General features: G+C 37.2%; 4 protein-coding genes across 6 annotated transcripts; 1 reads left to right on the forward strand and 3 right to left on the reverse strand.

Annotated features, from left to right (window-relative positions):
• Nucleotides 1-442: 442 nt before the first annotated feature.
• On the reverse strand, nucleotides 443-8,423 carry HOS1 (ubiquitin-protein ligase). 2 transcript variants are annotated; one of them, XM_086662058.1, is made up of 11 exons: nucleotides 7,986-8,423; nucleotides 7,451-7,909; nucleotides 6,396-6,786; nucleotides 5,947-6,081; nucleotides 5,670-5,842; nucleotides 4,419-4,826; nucleotides 4,177-4,335; nucleotides 2,790-3,317; nucleotides 2,150-2,287; nucleotides 1,165-1,928; nucleotides 443-1,059 (listed from the first exon to the last, which is right to left on the reverse strand). In XM_086662058.1, exons 2-11 carry the CDS (start codon nucleotides 7,565-7,567, stop codon nucleotides 867-869), a joined length of 3,006 nt encoding a protein of 1,001 aa, XP_086518184.1. In that variant the 5' UTR covers nucleotides 7,568-7,909; nucleotides 7,986-8,423; the 3' UTR covers nucleotides 443-866. The 2 variants fall into 2 exon arrangements, with proteins under 2 accessions (XP_086518184.1, XP_086518183.1); XM_086662057.1 differs by having other exon boundaries at nucleotides 443-1,062.
• Nucleotides 8,243-9,265, forward strand: LOC147560048 (StAR lipid transfer-like protein). The gene is made up of 2 exons (XM_086662060.1): nucleotides 8,243-8,900; nucleotides 9,009-9,265. The coding sequence occupies exons 1-2, from the start codon at nucleotides 8,673-8,675 to the stop codon at nucleotides 9,081-9,083; spliced, it is 303 nt and encodes a 100-aa protein (XP_086518186.1). The 5' UTR covers nucleotides 8,243-8,672; the 3' UTR covers nucleotides 9,084-9,265.
• Nucleotides 9,266-9,824: 559 nt separating this feature from the next.
• Nucleotides 9,825-12,185, reverse strand: LOC147560049 (cotton fiber protein). Its single transcript, XM_086662059.1, has one exon. It carries the CDS (start codon nucleotides 11,895-11,897, stop codon nucleotides 10,041-10,043), a length of 1,857 nt encoding a protein of 618 aa, XP_086518185.1. The 5' UTR covers nucleotides 11,898-12,185; the 3' UTR covers nucleotides 9,825-10,040.
• Nucleotides 12,186-13,824: 1,639 nt separating this feature from the next.
• On the reverse strand, nucleotides 13,825-20,396 carry LOC147560050 (cationic amino acid transporter 9, chloroplastic-like). Of its 2 annotated transcripts, none has more exons than XM_086662061.1 (8): nucleotides 19,761-20,396; nucleotides 17,453-17,865; nucleotides 16,294-16,470; nucleotides 15,971-16,195; nucleotides 15,706-15,882; nucleotides 15,318-15,554; nucleotides 14,319-14,408; nucleotides 13,825-14,151 (listed from the first exon to the last, which is right to left on the reverse strand). In XM_086662061.1, the coding sequence occupies exons 1-8, from the start codon at nucleotides 20,023-20,025 to the stop codon at nucleotides 14,005-14,007; spliced, it is 1,731 nt and encodes a 576-aa protein (XP_086518187.1). In that variant the 5' UTR covers nucleotides 20,026-20,396; the 3' UTR covers nucleotides 13,825-14,004. The 2 variants fall into 2 exon arrangements, with proteins under 2 accessions (XP_086518187.1, XP_086518188.1); XM_086662062.1 differs by having other exon boundaries at nucleotides 17,453-19,056; nucleotides 19,619-20,112.
• Nucleotides 20,397-23,895: the final 3,499 nt, after the last annotated feature.

The raw sequence follows: 23,895 nt of genomic DNA on the forward strand, positions 1-23,895 counted from the left end.
TAAAACCAACATGAAAGAGGTTTAGAATCCGACAAATTTATTTCATTATTTATACATTTAATAACCCAAATTCAACAATGATGGATTCCACCTCTAGAAATCGAACCTGAGACACCAGGATGTTGGAGTTTGCGTCAACACTATCAACCACTTGGTTGCTTTGACCAATAAATGTGGTTGAGTTAGGCTTTGAGGTTGGTTGTTTGACCCCAAAGAGTATAATTTTCATTTCCATGTCTACCAAAATTTCTATCCAAACTCAAATTAAATTAGATTTCTGCCTTGTCAAAAAAATAAATTTCAAAAAAATTTCGATCCGAATACGAAAGTGTACCGAAATTTAGATCTGGAGATTTACCATGATTGGGACTTGCCAATCTGTAGCATTTTGAAGCCCACATGCCCACACCAAACATACGCAACACCAAGAAAACCATCAAAGTAATGTCAAAATTTCCCCCATTACCACCTACTATGGGCGTCGATTTACACTGATCTTTTCCTTCATTCCTTGTACATAAAAAAATTGAGAACAGCTTTCTGGTTACATAATCAATCAACCCCCAAAGGGGGAGAGAGTGAAAAGGAAAGGAAAAGGTAAATGGGACCAACTCAGATAAAATTTAAAGACAAAATTCAACTTAAGAAACAGTACTGAGTTATATACGAACACGTCTTAGCCTCCAATCACCTTAGAGGGATTCAGTTTCTGGTCTACGTGAAGACGGAAAAACTTCAAACCGTAATTCGTCTTCCCAATCCTCATGGTAAGCTCTTGCTAGCACCTCCAAGTAAAAACAAGGTTTGATTTCTCCTCCTACGTTCTCTTATAGCTTCATGATTAGGAAAAGTGAAAAATATCCCTTTCATCCTCTAGCAAATCTGCTTCTTCTTCTTCCTGCTCCACGCGATGGTGTTAACTTGGAAACTCTGCCAATGATCTTCTCTGGGCTAGGCTCGCCTCCTTCATCCTCGCTGCTTTCATCGGATCTCCATCTAAGCCCACCGTTCATTCTTGAATCCTCACCAGGGCTGTTGTCTTTATCTTTCTTTGGGTTGCTGCTAAGACAAAACATAATTCGAGTTTTAGATAGCCTCTGAGAAAAACCTTTCCTCCCGATTTACGAGAACATACCAAAATCACTAACATGAAACGTGTCTTACCTCCAAGTGAAATCCATTGATTCATCTCCTGAAGTAGACGTTATCTGAGGCCTTTCTGAAGTTACCCGTTTATGGGATGTTGCTGGAGTCGAGTCGTGAACAAGGTCTGTTAATAATCTACGGCTGTTGTTGTTGACAGGAGTGGCCATCTGAGGTACCCTCGAGAGAACTTGAGGACGTGCATTTTCCAAGAACGAATTTGACTCCATCCCTGGTGAGAGTTTGCTAATTTGGTCCTCTTGAAGATGGTCATTGTACGGCACCCTTAATGAACCTCTATTCGCTTCTTTGAGTGGCGTACTATCAAGATGAATTCCCGGGGACGGGATATCATCTACTTTGAAGTTTTGTCTGGTCCCACTTTGATACTTCACTTCTCTGGTTGAAATGTTCTTCGAGAAAAGATTACCCTTGCTGTGGGGAGAAGATGACTCTCCAGCAGTTTTGAGGAATCTCCCGTGGAGAATAGAAGGAGAGCGATAGTTACTGAGTTCAATTCGAGAATTGCTTACGGACCCATAAGCTTTGGCTGGAGTTCCAAATGCTAACCCCTTCTTAGAAGGAACAGTGGAATCCATATCCAGTAGAAGAGAAGAATCACGATAAACGGGAGGCAATAAACTGGAGGAAATTACTGGTTCCTCAGATATATTGGATTTTGAAGAAACCTCAACTTCCTTTGATGGAGAAACACCGAAATCACACAATTTCCCAGTCTTCACTTGTTGCTGCTCTACATCAGGCAGCAACTCGATGCATTTATCCTACAAAAGAATTATCATGACTTTCAATGTGCATTTAACTCTGTTAAACTTGAGCAGCCATAGCAGATTTAACTAGTGAGACTCCAACCAATCTTAAAATAGCATCAGACAATCCACATTAGTTCACTGTTAACCAATTCAACTTGGTCAAACCAGGAATATATAATATTGATATTAACATCACAATCTATTGAAAGGAAGTAAATTCACAAGTCACTTACAACCAATCCTGCTCTCCACAGACTTGTTGATCTTATTCTCGATACTTCTTTTTCGCTAGCAGATGCCTTTGAGATGAAATCCTGCTCTAGCTCTTGAAGTTTACGTTCGACTTGGTATGCCTCGACATATCTGAAGCGCTGAAACGTTCAAATAAAAACAAGTTAAGGCTGAAGTGGGATATTGCCCAACAAGAGGTAAAGACTGCAAGAGCGGACGGGGCAAATTTCATGGCAAACATGATAGCAAAATAGATCTTCCAAGTTGTCTGTTCAAGTCTTAAGGAAACTGATACACTTCTATTTTCTCAACCAAAATATGTACACATTCTGTAATGCAACTAAACCGAACAAAGAAATAAGAGAATGCCATTTCCATTAATACATAAAATGATGGACACGGGGGCCTTGTTTGACAAAGACAGAAATAAACAACTATAACCCTTTCTTAGATTGAAAAGGGCCCATGAATATGGAATGGGGCGCATACGCCCCATGGGAAAGCTACCATTCCATATCACCGTGGTCTCCAAACTGATCGCAGATCTCTGAAGTCCTAAGTCCCAAGCTTTATTAGTTTTCTTTTTTATTTTTTTAACAAAAATAAACAATTTGTTTTCCTAACTTTTTATGGAAGGAATACCTGAAGATAATACACTACAAGGAGACTACCACATGTGGTGGTAGGGCATTCAGTAGCATAGTCGAGAAGGCACTTATGGATGTATATTTCCTCATCAGAATTCCATGGCAATTCTATCATTCGGTCCACCAAGTTTCTCCGAATACATAAACAACAGAGTTCAGTCACAAGAGCGTTCATCTGGTCCACCCAAGTTCCATCTTTGCTTTCACTACCATTCAAAAAGACGTTGGAGGATCCACGCTTTAACTTGTCTTCCTTCACTTTTAGGCAGTGCACCCTCTGGTACATAAAGGCTTCGGTCAATAATCCACACTCGACTCTCACCCGAACCGCAATCACAGCCTCACGGAAAGAAACCAATTCGACTCCACCATTTTCGGAACTTGCATGACCACATAATCCATCACGACCAGACCACCGCAAAACCATTAAAGCAGCATCAGGATTTTGCTTCTCCAATAAAACTTGTGCAATCTTCGGATGTGTGTTTGGGGCTGCAATTTCTGGGAGAAGGTGACACGCTTCCTGGCAAGGATAAAAAATAATCATACTTAGCATGCAAAACAAGGTCAAATGAACTTATGACTACTATGTCTAAACCCATGATATCATTGTTGAAGAACAATATCAGACAGGTAGTTTCTTCATAGGGCGAAAGAAAGTTCACGAGAAAGAAGATATGTACAGCATTAAAGCTTCGAATAATCCCACCTTAAAAACATCCCAATCTATGTCCAGAAAAGGTGGATGAGGTTTACTCCTCAATGCTATTCTTACTTTACAAGTCGATGATAGAGGATCATCATTACATTGATGCAAATGGTTTTCACACTCACTTTTCTGTAATTAGTTGTTGATTCTTGCCGGTTTTTACACATATCGATCGCCTTTTGACCATTAGCCTATTGAAAGCAATAAACTAGCACAAGAAGTAAAAAAGATGTGAAAAATATTGACTACTACTCCTTTCTTCCCTCTAAATGTCCAAATAATGTTATAAGCATCACCACCAAGCCATAAGACTCCATATTCGAATCCTTAACATATGATTAATCACTGGAACCCCAAAAATAGATTGTTGCTTCAACATGTAAATACAGCTCAAAGAGCTAGAAGATTAGAACCAAGTATCTGGTACAACATGATTTTGATAAATTATTGAAGATATGGCAAATAGCTGAAGCTTTAATTATCAGGAAAAACTGAACATCAAGATCACTCTCAGGCTAACAACTTGATAGTCTCCTCCACACTGGATTTCATATGAATGAAGAACAGTATACCACGTGTTTAGACATTGGAAACAGCAAGCACTGGAAATCCTTTTACTTTTTACATTGCTGAGACAAAAACAAAGAATAAAGGAAGGTTAAAACAAAATTACCTGCAATGCCTGATCTGTGTTGTCATCCAGTAGATAGAAAGTCAATGACTCCAGTAGCAAGTGCCTAGTTATACCAAAGGAGGCTGCAAAATCGTCTATTATGTATCTCCATTGTTCATCAGGCTTTGTCCAATGCCTATCAAACATGTAATACAAAAACTAGATCCAAATTAAGGACACAATAAAGCTCTGTCATGTTGGAATGGAAATTAACGCATAATATCATCTAAGAAAAAGGATACAATTGCTCGCTTTGCAACAACCAAATCAGAACATCCACATAGAAAGAGAATATCAATAGCAGCTCGTAAATTCTCAAATGGATAGCATCCTCGAAACCCCTCTATCTTTGACCTAAGAAATGATGACGAACCTCCTTTCACAGTCGATATAACTTCTAACTCCTTACTCATTCCTCTCTCATATTCTTGTTCAGTCTCGAGATTTGATAATGCATCATCTATGAAAAGTGTAGAACTATCTTGTTGGGCAGATCCTGCGGAATTGCTTACCAACTCGGGCCAAGAACAGTTAATTGCAGCAGATCTCCTTTCGCGAAAGAGTGAACACCATGAAGTGTAATTAAGATGCCTTGACTTTATATTCTCCAAAAATTGATGTTTTATAGACCAGGCCATGATTTCCAAATGCTGGAAGACGCAAGCCACAGTCAAGCAGAGAAAATATCACTACATACTGTTAAAATTAAAAAGTCTTGGCGAAGCCATCTAACCTTAATAACTCAAACAGTAAGAACTAAGTCATCCAAACATCATTTATAACCTAATAAGTTCGCTAATATGAAATGGAAGTGTGATCTTTTCTCGAAAATATTTTTGCTCTTTTTTTTTTGAAACTTTGAATGAATATATATTGATATGTAAAATATGTACAAGGGGTTTACAAGTCAGTCATGGGATCTTTCACGATATCCATGCCTCCCAATTTACTGCAATGTCTATAAATGACAAGTTTTTAAAAGACTCTATATTCCTAGACCAAAATATTTTTGCTCTTAGAAACCTGTGATGATAAGTAGTACCTAATGATCTCTAATAGTCCAATCACAATGGAGTGAAAAGAGTCATCCTCAAGGACTAAATACATTGGAGATGACCCCTGCCTTTGCTTAATTGGTAGACACAACATATTAAAATAAAACCATGTGGAATATGCAATGAAGTACTAAACTATTAAAAGCTATACATATACAACAGGATACGTTACAATTTGTGTCACATATCCATAGCCAGAAAACCTACATAGTTACATGTAACCTTCTACAAATGCAGATAATCTACTTCAAAAGGTAGAACTCGCAACTCTTGGTAGTGAGGGGCATAATAATTGTAAAGTTTCAATAGTTGGACAACAATCAATGGGCTGTAGGAATCAAATAAGTTTCCACATAAGCTACATCACGTCATCACCATTGAGAAAATGCTTGCAATAATCCCAGGACTAACAAAACCAAAAAGGGATGAACATCAAACCTGCTTAGCCTTTAACACATTCTCTTGAAGGAGATGCAAGTCATGTTGAGCATGCAGAGTTCCATGTATTGATGACTCCAAAACCTCAAGCACATGGGAAATTCCAGTTAACTGCGATGAGAACTTCAATAGCAGAGGCATTCTTGTTTTCATCTCTAATACTTCAGAAGTATCTAATATGATAAGTTAAGGCATAAATTCCCTAATCACAAAAGGGGAAAGAAACAAATTTCTCTAAGTGACAGGATTAAAGCACTGTTATAGGTTGTGAGGATACATATCGTCTGAAGATAAGAGATTATATTTCCAAATGTCCTCTTGCACCAGTCTTTAACAGCAACTTCGTCCACAAGGAAAGCGATGACGGGATCACTAGAGACAGCACTTTCATCCATGCAAACATCTGTAACGTCTATTCTTTTTTGTTAAGGTAACCACATTAACCACAAGGAGATAATAGCATAATGTACAAAAAGTTGTAAGAAATATCTTTGATTGTTTGAGTATACTTCATAAGAAATCTAGCATTTACAAATTATAAAATTTATTAGTCGTAAGAAGATAAGTTCTACCAGTTTTATAACACATGAACAAAGTAGCATGGATATTGGCATGATGTAGTGGCCACCTTTATTTCCTAGGAAAGGGCACAGACCTAATATTAATAAATTGACAAGTGAAATAAAACTCCAGACAGAAAATGCATAATATTGTAGAAAAGGATACAATGGCAAATCAAAGAAACCAAATTGTTCTCCATGGCAACATCAAATAGCAAGTAAAGACGTTGGACATCAGCAGTTAACTGCTTCTCCCCGTCTTCCTTTTCTTGAAATCTGTCATCATATTTTTTTGAGATGAGACCAGCTTCAATGCACTCATAATAAAGACGGAGCCGGAGACAATTAACATTCTTTGGAATTGGGACCCTACAAATTGGGCATAGATCACATCGTTGACTACACTCAGAACATAACGAGGCATGACCACACGAAGTTAACACATGCCGCACAAAGCGTCCACAGCTCCTCAAGTCTCTGGTTGCCCGGCAACGCTCAACCTTTGCCTCGTTACATAATTCAATAAGATCGATCGATGCTAAATGTTCCAACGCTTCCTGAGATCAGAAACAACCTTTGAGTATTCTAACTTCTAGGTTTCCATCATCAAAAACTATACAACTGAACTCTTTTCACATCACGAATGTACATTCACATTTTCAGAACAACTAAAAATGAAATACAATTGACAGCTTTCAAATTTCAATCATAAGCACCCACAAAAATACTGTCCATATTCTGATATAAAATCAACCGACAGAGACAGAACCTCCGGGAGCGCCAAGCTATCCCTTAAACTCACTACAGAAGGATCCAGTTGTAATGAGGGCAGTGGACTGAGAAATTATAAAATCTAAAAAAGATGTAACTTTCTAACTCAAACACCTCAAGCAGTTGGCAGTATAATCATCAGGATAAAATGAGTGCGTATCTCAATAACTAAGATGAATAATTGATTCATAATTTCTAGTACCCAAGTTTATCTATTACTTAAGTATCTGATTCAAAATGAATATAAATCAAAAGAAACAAAAATCCATCAAAACTTCCTATTCAAAGTCACTCCTCGTTAATTGAATTTGAGTAACTGGGTTCAGTGTTATTATGGGTAAATAAGTAAAGATCATCAAAGTTGTAACTAGGGCAAGTAAATGAATGATAAGAAAGTAGTTAATTTGTATAGAGAAAAAAATGTTAGGATTTTGAAGTTAGAATGTGAACCTGAACAGGTCTGGTGTCGTAGTTTGGTTGAAGAAGAGGAGGAAGCTGCTGAGATTTCCTTGACGAGGGGCTTCCTGTGTCGATTAAGGAGGAGGAGGAGGAATTAGGGTTAGCCATTATTTCCCCTCCCTCTTTATTTTTTTGAAGGTTAAAGCGGGAGAGGAGAGGGTTTTAGGTATTTTGTTGAGAGAGAGAAGTGAAGAGCGAGGAAGAGAGTAACACTAGGGAAGAAGGTTAATAGACGCCGACGGAATTACTAAACCCACACCTTTAAAAAGCAGGCACCCCAAAACACAACCAACTTCAAAGCCGTTGTGTTGAACTAGTGGTGCTTATCGAGCCGGTCCTTCACGCCCGCATCGGGCTGGCAGGTTTTGCCCCAAGTCCCCAACTCAGTTTGCCACTGAATGACTCCTACATTCTTTTTACCCATAAAAATATCAAGAAATTACAGTGTCTCTTTGGCTCGACAAAACTCGACAATAATTTTCAATGTCCCCAAAGAGTTGACGTAATTTTCTCTATCAAACAATACTTCTTCTGTTTCTTCTAAAAAGATAGTGGTGTTGTTCTGAAAACAGACTGAGTACATTCACTACCAACTGACCTATCAGTGTTGGCCACATATAAATTGCTATTCACACACAAATAATATTTGAGTAGGTCAATTTATTGTTTTTCAAGTCACGTTTACTCTAGTGACATAACTATAGTCCAACTCACCGACCACCAGCACCACCATTTAGCTCTCCCTCTCTCATTATATACTCTTCTCTCTTTCTCTTTCTGCGGTTTTTAGACAATCGGTCATCGTACGTTTCGAAACTCTAGAAGGTCGAAGGTCTAAAATCCAATACATGGAGAGCAAAAATCTAACTTGGTAAGCGCTCCAATCAAAATTATGTTGAAGGGCATGGCTAAAGTATAGAACTCCTCCAATACTTACACAAGGGAAATGTTAAATATGCTCACCATTTGTGTTAAATGCACTCACATCTCCTTTTGAGTGGAACAGAAAATGTTATTGATGTGAGTGTGTACAACAAAAATTGCGAGTGCACTTAAAATTTGCTATTACACTAAGATAGTCTAGAAAATGTATGAAGCCCGCCAAACAAGCCCACGGATGATACAGAAGAAACACAGCAAAAGCACATTTTTCAGAGAAAGAAAATTAAAGAGAGAGAGAGAGAGAGAGAGAGAGAGAGATCGGTGATCGGACATGGAAGAGAAAGTGGATGATGGAGGTGGTGGTGGTGGTATTGGTGGTTATTGGTGGTGGGGACTTGCAAGCTCCACTCAAGTGGTGGCGGGAATTGCGTCTTACAGAAGAGGAAAGAAGGGTGATTCAAGGTTCATGCCTTTAAAAGCCTTCACTGTCGCTTCTCTAATCGTTGGTGCTGGTGCAACCGCTTTCGCTGGACTTATCAACGCCGCCGGCATTCATAAGGTAAAATTCAAATCCTCTCAATATTTTTTTTTTTTTAATCTTGGACTGTTGGACAGGGAAATGTTCAGAATTAGGGTTTTGAGAGTGTGTGTGTGTGTAAAAAAACAGGTTGAAGACTTAAAGCAATTGGGAGGAAACATAAGGACTGGTTTAGGGGTTCGTCCAAGAAAAGAAACCAAATAATAGTATTAGAGATCACCTCTTCCTTCTCCTCTTTGTAATTCTTTCTCTTTCCAAATTTTCTTTGTCTTTGTGTATCTCTAACCTTTTAGATAGAGAGAGTGCCATAAACATGTTATTAGTGGAATTTGGTTAAGATTATAGTTATAAACAACTAATTAAGTTTCGAAATATTTCGGCCGAAATTATGTATGTATCATTCTCTTTGTCAACCTCCATTTTAGCCATGGTAGGTTTAACAATTTAGATACCGCTAAGCGTGCATGGATCTTGTTGATTTCCTTTCACCATGATACGAACAATGTCATTACCAATAGGACGCGAACTACAAAACTTAAACCTGTAAGGTAGAAAATTCAACTAAACTACCGGTCTAAAGACTATTTAACTACTTTATTTATAGCCAAGTTCAATAAATCTTGGATTTACACTTTATTTATACCTAATTTCAATAAATCTTGTATTAGGGAGTAAATGAACTACCCGTTGTTGGCAATTACAAATCTTAATCTAAGTAAGACTACCATTTTTAATGTCAAAATAAACATTCCCCGTTTTTCATCTACTCTTTGATCTTCCCCTTTCTTAATAAACTTCATTATTTCAACATCACATCAAATTATTGTGTGAATTAGCTAAACCAACCACAATTACTTTTTGCACTTGAAGGGTTATGATGACGAAAAATGACGAAACAACAATTAGTGGCAAAAAGACACTTTAAAGAAAAAAGAAAAAAAGACAGAGACAATTCCATCTGCAATAATAATCTAATTATTGGGTTACAATTAGACCCCATCATAATATAATTTTTCTATGAAACAGAAACTAGTAGTTTAAAATCCAAAATAAAAGTTCAAAAACCATCATATGATATAAACACAACCAAGAGAAGGAACACCCAACCAATTTCATGTCCAATTTTGATTGAACTCTTTGGAGAAGAAGGAGAATGGGGTTTTACCCAATGGAGTTTTTTCTATTACTAACATTCTTTCCAGTACTACTACTAGACTTCTTAATTGATGCGATTCTCTGAAGTCTTATCTGCTCTCTGAACTTAGCAATGAACTCATCTGCTTTCTTATCAACTTCATTAGGATTCGGACCCTCGTTATCGCTATTCACATTGTTGTTCTTGGTGTTTGCTTCTTCTTCTACTTTATCTGCATCATTATCGACTGAATCTTCATCGTCTGTATCAGTGTCCACCACCTCAACCTTGTCATAGATTTCCTTATTCTCTCCGTTCTGAAACTTCGAGTATGTTGTTGTCTTTGGTGAAGGTTGAGGGTCCCAACTATCTCTTTCTGTCTTGATAATCGATTGTTTATCGAAGACTATGTCTTCTTCCTTCCCATGTCTACCAACTGGTTCAGTTGGTCTATTTGTTCGAACCGATTTTCCCACATTTGTGGAGGAACCATGGACATGGGTGGTGGCTCTAGGTTTAGCTTCGGATTTCAAAGAATCTAGCACAAAGGAGCTTGATCCCGTCTCTCTTTTCCTTGATACATTCTCATCCTCTCTTATTTTCTTACCAAAATCTTTCAATTCATTCTTGAAAACTACTTCACCTGAATTAAAACCCTTCTCCTCATATGAAACATTATCGACAATCGGAGTAGAATTTGACATCATTAACGGAGATCTCCGGTAAACAGGAGGAGGTGGTGGTGGTGGAGGTGGCGGAGGAGATGACTTGTTGTAATGACTTCTCTTCTTCCCCATATCTTCCAAATTCTTGGGTCTAACTTCCGGAGACAGAGAAGGGGCAGGCGAGAGCTTTCTCGGTGAAGGAGAAACAGAATTCGGTCGAGATGATGAAGACTTTGGTAGTGAAGACCGACGAAAAGGAGACTCAACTCTACTGAATTCCGATTCCCTCATTGAAGATGGAGGCAGAGAAACCAGAGGAGGAGAAACTCCATTTATGTCTTCTTTCATTTCAATTCTTCCTGATCTTGATCTCCATGGAATTGGAGATGGAAGTACTCTACTTTCCTTCAATTTCTCCTCCAATTCAATAGGATCTAGACCTCCGATATCGCCATTACTTCTCATTTTACGGAAACTACTCGACGATGAAGAAGAAGAAGAAGAATGAGAAGGGATTTTAACACCTGAACTAGACCTACTAAGCGAACCAGACGAAGATCCACCCGATTCGCTTATGGTTTGAGATTTCAAACTCCTAACAGGCAAAAGCAATGGTTTATTACTAACACTACTAGTACTAGTACTAATCCTGCTATTACTACTACTATTATGTTCATCAAGAACAGAACCAGTCTGGGCCACTAAAACCGTTGGATTACCACGAGAATACTGAGAATTCCAAGTTTGAATCTTGTTATCATCAGACCTAAATGATGATGATACAGATAGTGATGGTGGGTTTTCGATTTCGTCATCAAAAACAGAGGAAACCTGAAGAATTCTAGACATATAATTAGTATTATTATGAGTGTTATCAAATTTTGAGTTGTTGTTATTGTTTTCCTTGTCAGAATCTACATTTCGTCGACTAAATAAGCCGTAAGAGACGGCTATACCGACGAATAGAAGATGAAGAAGCTCCCAACTTCTACTTAATACAGTTTGGTTAACAAATTCAGGAGCTTGAGAAGGAAAAAGTGGAAGAAGAACAAGAACAAGTGCAACAAGAAGAGATTTTGATAGAAATTTTGAGAAAAACTTACTTGGGTTTTGTTTGATTTGTGGTGAAGAACCTATTATATCTGAAACTAGACGTTGGGGTGGGATATCTAAATGTTGGGGATAAGAAGAAGAAGAGTAGTACTCTGTTTCTGCCATTAAAGTTAGAGAGAAAAGAAGCTTTTGGACTTGTTTGTATTGGAGTGGAGGGAAGAAGAAGAAATGAAAAAGAGGAGGAAGATGAAGATGGAAGAAGAAGATATGAGAAGACTTCAAGACTAAGGCAAAGTAAAGGAGAGAGAGAGAGAGAGACAAAGGAAGTTTGAGAAGAAGGTAAAGATGAGATTTCAAGCTTTCTTTTTTGTTCACTTTTTCTTTTATTCTCTTTATGTTAAAATGACAAAAACAACCTCCCCATCAACTACCAAATGAAATATTACATAAAAGATGCATGAATTCTCCGCGTATTGTTACTCTTTCTTTAAATCTTGTTCGTCCACGTATCTGGTTTAGATTCAGTCGGGATAATAGTTGGGTCAAGTATCACGGTTTTTTCTTTATTGTACTCTTTTAAGTATCGGATAATATATTAGAGACTACACAAACTAGCGACGTATATTAGGACATCTACTTGAATAGACGGAATAGAAGTACACTTGCTACATCTTTGAGTCAAACCCTAATAAAATGACAGAGAGACTATAGAAGAACAGCAAGATAAAACTAAAAAACGCTAACTTAAACATCTCTTTTAACTAAATAGCTAGTTTTTAGGGCCAAAAGATCAATAAGATGAAACGGTAGACTAAACAGGGAAGGTAATAAAAAGTTGTGGGCCATTTGACAATGAGGGCAAGTAGATTTTCCTAGAAGGATTAGGAATGTACATTGGATTGCTAACCGACTTTTTAAGAACATCCACTATCCAATCCGGAGTAGTTGACAGAGATGGTATTTTAAATCGTCCTAAACTACCCAAATTCGGTTCATTTTTTTTTTTATTGTTGGTAAAAGTGATATCGACTTATTGAACCAAATCGGTTCATTTTTAGAAGTTCGCAATCACACTCGGTTAAAAAACGAGTGAATCAATTTAAATGGGTTTGAGTTCGTTGGTTTGGTCGATTTTTTTCGCATCCCTAAGAAGGATGGAGTGGGTAAAGAGGTCCAAAGAAAAGGAGAAAATGGAAATTGCTTGAATGATGAAAATGGGAATTGGAATGAGAGGGAGAGAAGAGATTCTTCTTTTGGGGAGAGCACGCAACTTTTTAATTTGGAATAGTGGGAAAGGAAAAGATTAGTTGGAAGGGAGTGTTTTGTTTTGCTTTACACGCCAAATTGACATTTTTTTTACAAATTCCCACCCCTAATATTCTTTTTGTGTCAAAGTCTCAAAGAGAATGAAAAAGATTACTCCAATTTTGAAGATCTTGCTTGCTTGATGACTACGCACTTACTTCTTCTTACCAACCAAATTCTCTAGAATCCACATTTGACAGCCGACCACCCACTATTCTTATCAATCTCCTCCTATATCAACATGCACCCTCTCATGGAAATTGACTTTTAAGCTTACTTTCAAGATGACATTTTACTATATAAAGCTATACTATAGGAGTACTTCCCTTTTGTTGAAATTTGTATGGAGATTGATATGACTTTATTTGTTGTTTTCAATTGAGTTCAATGTGACAGTAGATTGTTTGTCTCGTTGAACCCTCGAATTTATAAGTTTTATTCAGATTCGATTTTAGATGAATTAGATATCAAAAGGACTTGTCTTATTTTGATGGAGGCGATGAAGTTCTTTACTTGGGACAATATATCATGTCAAACAGTATTAGTGTCTGCCAAGATACGACGATGACTTCTTGGTTAACACGACACTTCAGTAAAGAAAAACGACCAACCTATGAGTAGAACTTTATTGCAAAAAAAGAACTTAAAAATTGATTTAATCCTTAAGAGACACTTCCAATGCTCTAAATACTTTATCTACATGGAGTATTGCAGATTTTGAGTGCTTTAAATCAATTTTGAATGGTTCACCAAATTAAATGTGCAAGTGGGAAGTAAAAACAGAGAGTTTAAACACAAAATATTTATTTGATCTCCCAAGAAGAAATTCGACTCTTACAAGGAGAAGATTCTACAATCCAATATTTGAGATATAAAAGTCTATGGTACAATGGAATGGGCACAAAATAAACAACATAGCTTCAATTGAATTACAACAAGAGTATATCATTCCTACACGTACATGACACTATTGTGATTCTTCAACAGGGGCCCTATGATAAACTATTGTTTGATATGAACCTGTTGGGTCGGCATGATACTGTCCGTAAAAGGCATAAACACCGACTGCCATGATGCTCAGGATAACAAATCTGTACCAAGCTTCCTGATGTAACTGCAAGAGAAAATAACACATTTTGCGTTTAGGGCTTTAGGCTGCTTGTATTTACACTAGGTTTATTCTCAACTTTTTTCTTCGATCTCTTATTTTAAAACTTAATAGATTTTTGAAGTCTTGGTCAAAAAGATAGAAAACAATCAAATAGGTGTGAAGAAGCAAACCTGAGCAAACAAGAAGATATTAAAGAAGATACAAGCAGCTGGCAAAATGGGAACTCCTGGACAAGAAAATCCTAATGGTTCTGCATATACCTGTTACGAAATGGAGGCAGGTTAGAGAATGCATTCAAACAAGTAACTAAAACTTATATGCGTTATGGGTTCATAGGTAAGGCATGATAAATTAGCAAAATATACAAACCAAATGCCAGTCTATATGCAAAATATCACCCCATCCGATATTGGATATTTTCTTAAATACTTGATCACCAACATGTTTGGTTTCCTTTCGTAAGGTCTGGCCAGCCCTATAGGTGGCTACAAGCCTACAAACAGACACTATTAGATCCTCCATTCTAGGTTGTTACAACTTTCGGCCCTACTGCCAAAACTGCGCCAACAGCTTAGAAGTTAGACCCATCTTGCATAAAGGTCTTCCTGGCTGGTACCAAGCCCAACAATAGGCCTGCATCGAGTTCTTCTTGACAAAACCCATCCAAAATTTAATGATTACTAATAACAAGAATGACGGCAAGTCATGTCACTCTTCTACCATCTCTCCTTTTTCCCTTGGTTTTAGTTCAACTTGGCTTGAGAATGCTTCCTCCAACCAAACTTCAGTTCTCTCCCTCTTTCGCCCCTTGCTGTCTAGTTTTACGTCCTTCCTTCCTGATGTGATATCTCTTCATTTCGCTCTCAAGAGAAGCAAAACCTCATCTAGTTCTAGCTCATGCTCAACACAGATATAATGTTGGAATTCTGGGTTATATATAAGATCGCATGACAGGTTAAAAAGGCAGTTATATTGTGACTATCTGGTTAAGTAGTTAAGACAGGCTTTTATGGCCTTGAATGGGCTTCGAGAGCAAATATAAGCTTTCAATGCCTCTATCTAGTTTACACTTCTTCCCGTCGAGAAGATAACTTCTTCAGCCAACAGTGGTACTCTGAAGAGATTTACGAGAAAGAGCAAAAGATATTGGAAATGCAAGAAATACTCACGTGGCGAAAATGTAGAGCACCAGAAACAAGTATCGCTATTAGCGCAGGTACAATCGTTAATGCAAGTCCAGCATTATAACGATAGCAGAGTCCACTAGTAAATCCACAGAAAGCAACTACGACGAGGCAAATCACGCCTTCCTGGTGAGGAGTTAGCCATCTTGTAGAAACCTGATTTGTTGTCTTATCCTTCCAGCGAAGGGTTACAACGCAAGCCGAAACAACAGAATACCCTGTCTGTAAAGTAAATCAAGTACATAAGTGAGTTTTAATCAACAATTTCGTATCTACAAAGCAAAACTAATTTAATGGAAAACAAATGTAAGTCAAACCAGTAGCTGAAAGTTTAGAATGTTTAGAGTTTAGACAGAAGTTGCAAGATACCTACCAAGGAGCCTACAGAAAGAATATGTGAGAGTATATGGACATTAAACAATCCAGCCAAGACCCCAGCGACGAGACCAACCCAAATCTGAGAATGGATAGGAGTATGACGTGCGGGGTGCACTTTTGCAAACACTGAAGGTAGTAAACCATCCCTTCCGAGTCCAAGATATAACCGAGACTGCACATGAATGACACATCATTTGCAATATTAGAGCACACAATATTTGATGATGAATTTTCAATTACATAGCACCTGATATATTCACCTGAACATATAAACCAACTAGAAGGGTAGTTGTAAGTCCAGCAACAGCACCTATGCTGATCAAGATAGACACAAACTTCATGCCTTTTGAATTAAAAGCCTCGGCCAGAGGAGCATCTTCACCAAGAAACTGGTAGGGCACCATCCCCGTGATCACTAAGCAAACACCGATATATAATATTGCACATATAAGAAGACTCCCAATAATGCCAATCGGTAAATCCCTCTGAGATGGAAGTTAAGTAAAGAAAAAAAAATACTTCAGTAAAAGTCCAACTATAAGTTTTACGTGATCTAGCACTGAAGCACCACATATTCACAAACCTGTGGTCTTTTAGATTCTTCTGCTGAATTAGCAACCGCATCAAATCCAACATATGCAAAAAACACCACAGTGGATCCAGTTATAATAGCTTTAAAACCATTGGGAGCAAAAGGAGACCAGTTAGACATATCAACTTCAAATGATCCAGCAATGATGACAACAAGAACAATGATTATCTGCAACATAAATTGTGTAATATTAACATTGTAGAACAAGTACTCACAATGTTCTTACACTGATCTTGATCTTGTAAACGAGAGGAGATAATCATAGATGGGGTCCAAGTACTCAAATTGGTGATACATCTCTTTTTCTTTCAAAATGGATCGATCATTATTTCACCTTTTATTGTTAATTTGTGATTCTCCCCATTCAGAAAAAAAAAATATGATTTTGACTAAGATTCTAACCATTTTTAATGTATGGTATTACCAAAAATAAATTCTATATGAGGTATCTAAGTCAACTCTTACTCGTCAAATATGTCAATTAACAACAGGAATTATTTTATACGAAATAATCTTAACTTCAATACACCCACCTAAGTTTTATCAAAAAAGATATTGACTTCCTGTCCTAGAATCATCACACACAAAGACCTATATATACACTTTTTGTTTAGTAGTACCATCAGGTGTTAACCAAAAGGGATCTACCAAGTCCGTAAGACGTTGTGGGAACCTAGAATATATATATGCCCACCATGTATTGCCCTGGGACAACCACGAAAATAGTATACAAATAAATAGTGGCAGACCTAAAAATTCACATTTATTATATAACAGACAGTTGACATAGCCAATTACAATTATCAACATCATATGTTGCATTAATAAAATTCGTCAACTCAAGTCAGATATGCATGTAGTACACTAGTATGCACATTGTACTTAAGAATGCAACAGTTGTTGAAAACAAAGCAATAAAAGCATCAAACAGTAACGATCATGAATACAAGTTTAGTTAGATATGCAGAACATATCTTTTGCTTACAAGCTCTACACTAAGTGAGTGACATCCTAAGGCTAAAAGTGATATCCACATTACATTTAGTGTAAAGTAGACACCAAATTAGTGACATCAAGTCTTAAAGTCCACATCATATCGACCAACTTGGATATACACAACATGATTATTAAAGCATTTAAAAAGTCAAACCTTTGTTCCAGTCATGAATGAGTTCACAAAAGATGATTCCCCAACACCTCGGCATAGAATTATTGTTAAGAGAACGAGGAGAATTGGAGCCAACAAGTTGATTGACAAAGTGCCTCCTAAGAAGTCTTCTCCTCCATGCCCAATCCATCTTGGGATATTATCCCTAAAAACAGGAAAGAGTTCAAGTATTGTCACCAGATAACTGGCTAAGCTTCGAGCAATGCTTGCGGCCCCTATATGGTAGTCAAGCATCAACTGCGTGAAAACGAGAAAAGCAGTGAGCTCATTGAAAGCTGAGTATGAATACAAATATGCTCCTCCAACAACAGCAGGGAAACGAGAAGCCAGCTCAGCATAACACAATGCATTGAGCACACATGCTGCTCCGGCAAGGATAAAACTAATTGTGACACCTGCATAAAGAGTCAATAGATGGTTCACTACCCCCAAATGCATAGCAATAGTTAAGTATTTAACAATAAGTTATAACCAACTACATTCATGCTAGTTACTATCCTTCCCCTGGATGTTAAAACATAAAAGGGGTGAGTCTGACGCTACATATTGTGATGCCCATTTACTGATAGATTTAGGGAGATGATTTCCTTTATGTTGTTTATTTTTTATGTGGGTAATCATTTGCCTTTGCATGTGTCATATGTTGGTAGCTATTTGTTTTTCCATGTTGCGGAGACATGTATAAGTAGTGATTAGGGGTAGTTATTTACTTTTCTCTATACCATCTATTTATTTCTGGACAAGAGATTAACCATGGTAGTTCCATTTTATCCTACAACTACCAGTACCATCTGACCAAGAAAACAAAATTATTAACGGAATACACAAGTATTGGAGAGAATCCTCAATTTTGGTAAGAAATTACTTTGTGTGCTTCCAATATGACAAGATACCAATACTTCTTGTTACTTTTGATGTGTGGTTCTGATTATGGTTTTCATGCTTGTAACTGTCCAAGATGTTTTCCACTCTCTATTTCTTCTCTTTGACTAATTCTACAAGGTTTTTCTACTTGACTACTCCCTCTTCCATCCCTTCAATTCATGTAACTTAACAAATTTAATCACTTAATTTTCTTTATCTAGCTATACCACATTCATCTTAGACCTTTACTTGCGATTTCAACAACCTAGATGGACAAAATGATATCCTTGGACGAGGATTAAACCCTGGAATGTCGATACTCTAACTTCTCGTGTTATTACAAATATTTAAGGGACATTACTGTGGGACTGCAATAGGCTTGAAAACTCTATCATCACTTCTTGATGTTCTACCTGTTTATGAATGTGTATTAATTGATATCAGATATGCATTCAACATCCATTTACATAGTCCGACATCTGAGCCTATGCATTTTCGTTTTGATTATACTACGAATATTTTCTTCCAGAGTCTTGTAGATACTTAATGAAGTTTTGAGTTGATACATCACTAATTTGGTGTCTAAAGCTCAACAGTATGAAATGCAAGTTTCCTCATTAAGCTTCCACGTGAAGATACTTAATGAGGTTTGAGTTGATACTCACACATATCCGATTAATCCCGAAATTAATAGTTTACTCATCATCTCAGATTTTCTCAAACTCATGACTTCAATGAATGGAATTGGGACATTCATGGAATGTAATGAATAGAGCTACTTTGAGGTTCCCTATGAAATGAGACATGGAATGGAGCCACTACGAAGAAGTCCGGAAGTAACTAAGGAAACTGCGAGCTCATATTGGTCATGGGTTGACAACGGGAATTGAATTGAACTTTATGAGATCGAATTTTCTGTTTTTCTTCAGTCCGGAAGTAACTAAGGAAACTGCGAGCTCATATTGGTCATGGGTTGACAACGGGAATTGAATTGAACTTTATGAGATCGAATTTTCTGTTTTTCTTCAGTCCGGAAGTAACTAAGGAAACTGCGATCTCAGTGGCAGAGCAGTCGGCTGATAACCGATTGGTCGGAGGTTCGAATCCTACATGGGGGGGATTTGATTCATTCCAACGGAAGAATTCAGAATGAAATGAAAGGGCTACAAGTTATTTTTAATACACAGAGGAAGTGATTAAAGTCTCCCAAGTGTTTTTTCAAGGATCTTACTTATTGGGTCCATATTTCAATTTGTATCGTAATTCAAATTCAACATGATTTACTTCAACCTTCAAAGTATAAAACTAGACCTAATTGATGGTATCAACAGATAGACTAAGAAATGAAATCAAATTGAAGGAATCATCATCATATGTGAATAGATAAAAACCGAACTTAGAAATCAGAAGGGGAAAATAAACAAACCAGGTCCGGCAGAACGAGCAACAGTTCCGGTGACAACAAAGATACCGGCACCAATGGAAGCGCCAATACCTAGAAGAATAAGATCGAAAAGACCGAGACGACGAACTAAACCTTCGCCGGAAGAAGATTGTAAACGAGTATCTGAAGAGGAGAAGTCATTGAGGGTTTTAACTCTAAGTGCAGAAGAAAAGAACTTAGAAAACCAAGACGAAGAAGATCCCGGCGACGAAGGAGTCGCCGAGGAGTGCCCCTTCTGCCCTCCCATATTTTCCGATCGTTAAACAGAGTTTAGAGAGAGAATAAAAATAGTTGACTCGTCACTCTCATATCTGTACGTACAAAGTGTAGGGGTGAGCAGGGCTCGGCCAACTCAACCACTAAGAACTCGATCGGACCCAAGTCACCCAACTTACTTGATTTTTCTTTCCATGGTCTCAATCTCCATTGTTTTGGGTTTCGCTCTATACAAAATTGTCGACAACTGATTGTTGTTCGCCCTAGTAATTATAGTAGATAGTCGTCAGAATAATTTCTTTGGCATTGCACATATTTTACAAAATTAGTGACAATTGGTTGTTACTCACTCTAATAAATATAGTAACTAGCTATCAGATTAATATCTTTAGAATTGCACATATTTTACAAAATTACGCTTCCTCTAAATATATAGGATGCGTAAATAAGAGTAACATGTTTCAACAAAAAAAATAAAAAAAGAGTAACATGTCCTCTCAGTCATGAAATTACTCAGGTTAGTTCAACAAAAAAAAAATGAAATTACTCAGGTTAGGAAATTTTGTAAAATACGTGCAATTCTAAAGATATTACACTTGTACAAATACTTCACCAATTCTTAACAAAATATAACAATATTTTTTTTGACTTATGATTACGGGTGTTGTTTTATTTTTACAAAAGACTTTAAAAGTTATTACATGACAGTGATTACCTCAAAACAATGAAATACTGAAAAACAAACCGAGAATTGGATAAATATTTATTCTACTTTTATGCCAAGTAGTGTTTATAATTAAATAAGATAAATCTTCCCATAAATTATATCCACCAAAGATGGAACAAAAAACTAGTGGGTGCAAGGATGTATCTGTTTGCGCATTGCCATTCTTATTGTATTTATGTAATTCTTGGAACGATTATAAAATTATTTTCCACCTTGGTATAATAATTCAAATAACTATATTAAAAATGAATTTATTCATGAAAGGTTAAAATACAATTACACTAATGGAATAATTGGAAAATTAACAACCATAAGATAATACTAAAACATTATGGGCTATTTTCCTAATAGCCCCTAATTTTGTGACCAGCTTCCTGCTTAGCCACCTACTTTTTCGAAGATACCTAGATGGCTCCTTTTAGATTCCGTTACAACACCGTTAACTAGTCATCACCTCTCTCTCATCCAACTCATCGCCTCTCTCTGCCACCTCATCTTCTCGCCACCTCATCATCTTCACCGGCGAAGGTCGCCGACCGGCCAATATTCCGGTCGGCGACCTTCAAACATTAAATTTCTTTTTTAACTCTCCTCTTTCTAAAAAAAAAATTTGAACTCTCTCTCTAGATCTGGTCTGGTTCACCAGATTTAGAGAAAGGGTTATTTTTTTTAGAGAGAGGGAGGAGAGTTAAAAAAAAAATTAATGTTTGAAGGTCGTCGGCCGAGATATTGGTCGGCCGGCGACCTTCGCAGATGAAGATGATGAGGTGGCAGAGAGAGGCGATGAGTTGGATGAGAGAGAGGTGATAACTAGTTAACGGTGTTATAACGAAATCTGAAAAAGGTAGTCATCTGAGTATTTTTGATAAAGTAGGGGGCTAGACAGGAAGCTGGTCACAAAGTTGGGGGCTGTGAGGGAAACAACCCAAACATTATATAATTGAGATACTAATTAATTTTTTGTACAAGCACATAACAATACTTAAACTCTATAATTTATTTAACAACCAAGCTTCAAGGTTGTTTATTTTTTTCTTTTTTTTTCTTTTCATTTTATCTCTTTAAAATTCATCTCATTCATCTTCTTCTCTTTCTCTTATGGGCATGGAAGTCCCAGGCCCGTGGATGGCCCAGTGCGGGCAGGGCGCCCGTACTGGGCCCACCACCTGAAGGGGCCCATTAGTTCTGTATGTTTCGTTTTATTAAGACTTAGAGAAAGAAGAGTAACTTTACATCACTAAATGTGACGCCCCAAGCCTTAGCAGTTACAAAGTGGTATCAGAGCCGAGGACGGCTCTTCGCTGAGGGTGGGAGATTGTAATAGTCCCACATTGCTCACAAGAGTGTCCAGAGACTGGACTATATGTGTAAGCTCAAGCTTAGTAAGTACCGAGGCCTTTTGGGTAGGCTTGTGGTGCCTTCGCCAAGGACAAAATCCCGTACCTGTGTGAGGTGGTTAAAGCGGGGACAATATCGGCAACTGCTAAGGCTTGGGGCGTTACAAAGTGGTATCAGAGCCGAGGACGGCTCTTCGTTGAGGGTGGGGGATTGTAATAGTCCCACATTGCTCACAAGAGTGTCCAGAGACTGGGCTATATGTGTAAGCTCAAGCTTAGTAAGTACCGAGGCCTTCGCCAAGGACAAAACCCCGTACCCGTGTGAGGTGGTTAAAGCGGGGGCAATATCGGCAACTGCTAAGGCTTGGGGCGTTACACTAAAGGGATACTGGCTCAGTCGGTAAGTTTCCTTGCTTTGTGCACCGTAGGTCATGAGTTCAATACCCATTTGAAGCATTTTTTGAATTTTTTTTTATGTGAATTATACCCATTGGAAGCATGCTTTGAACTTTTTTCTGAATTGTGACACCCGACTCTCTCACTCTTTCTCTGGCTTCTCCCACTTCCAAATCTATATGAGACTTTTTTTTTACAATCTTTCTCAATAAATCTTTCTTTCTAAACATTCATTTTAGATTGCATGAAGAAGAAAAATCGAAACTCTAACTTTTATAAAATCCAATACAAATTAGAAGACTTTTATTTAGTTAGGACAATCACAGAGCACATCATTATTCCGGGTTCATCAATGCTTTATTATAACGTTTTACAAGTAAATTATTTCAAACTTGTGTTTATTACTTCGCATGTAAAAATAAATTTTTACATCGAATTTGTATAAAAGGGTCTCGATTAAAGTTTGGCACTGGGCCCCAAATTGTCAGCCACGGCCCTGGGAAGTCCTCACGTATTTATTTTTATTACATAAAACTGTTTTCATGTACACAAAAGTCGCCTTAAAATGGACTGGGTTTAGTTCATTTAATATTAGTGAAGTTGAAGATCAAAACCTTAACAAAAAAAAAAAAGAAGTTGAAGATCAAAACTTTAAACTGATTCAATGCTAATAGGAAGTTCAGTACTTTTTTAATAACTTAGTAAAACTAAGTAAACTCAAAAGCTGATATTTCTCATTAATGGTAGTGTCTTTAACTTACAACAGTCTTTGCACACCAACAAATGGAAGGAATGTAACACTAATTACAAATGACTCATCGAGGTTGTGCACTTCTGTTACACTCTCTTGACCGAGTACAATTAACAAACAAGTGATACTTTGTGTACACCACCTGGTTAGGGGTGGTCCATACAAATTGTTAACAACTCTTCAACTTACTCTTCTATGCTTTCATTCTTCCTTTTGTCTTCTTCAAGTTTTTTCTTCATTATATCTTGTTTTCTAACAAGAACATCTTAACCAGTTCACATTAGAGTTATAGAGTTCATTAAGTTTCTTCTAACATCTCAATTGTTTAAATTTATCATACTCTTTAGCCAACTTTTATCTATTTTTGCACAACGTTTGTAGTACAAGTTCGACAACCTTATATTTAGACTTCAAGTTATACTTAAATATGACCAAAACACATATCGCATGTCAATTTGTTGTGATTGCTCATACTCTTTATGTGGCAATAGGTCATGTTTGGTCCGTGAAAGTAGAATATGATTACCAGAAATTGCACTAGTGTTGTTTGGTACACAAAAATGCATCAAGAATCGCATTCTTGGGAAGAATGTAATTTATCCTTGAAGTGATCCTAAAACCATAGAGTCGGTGGATTTTTTATCCATTTGCCACAGGAATCATCACTTGAATAAGATGAGCACAAAATCA

The sequence above is a fragment of the Eschscholzia californica genome, unplaced genomic scaffold (assembly GCF_041429995.1).
Source record: "Eschscholzia californica isolate CP2 unplaced genomic scaffold, dmEscCali1.0.p SCAF_2, whole genome shotgun sequence".
Taxonomy (NCBI): domain Eukaryota; kingdom Viridiplantae; phylum Streptophyta; class Magnoliopsida; order Ranunculales; family Papaveraceae; genus Eschscholzia; species Eschscholzia californica.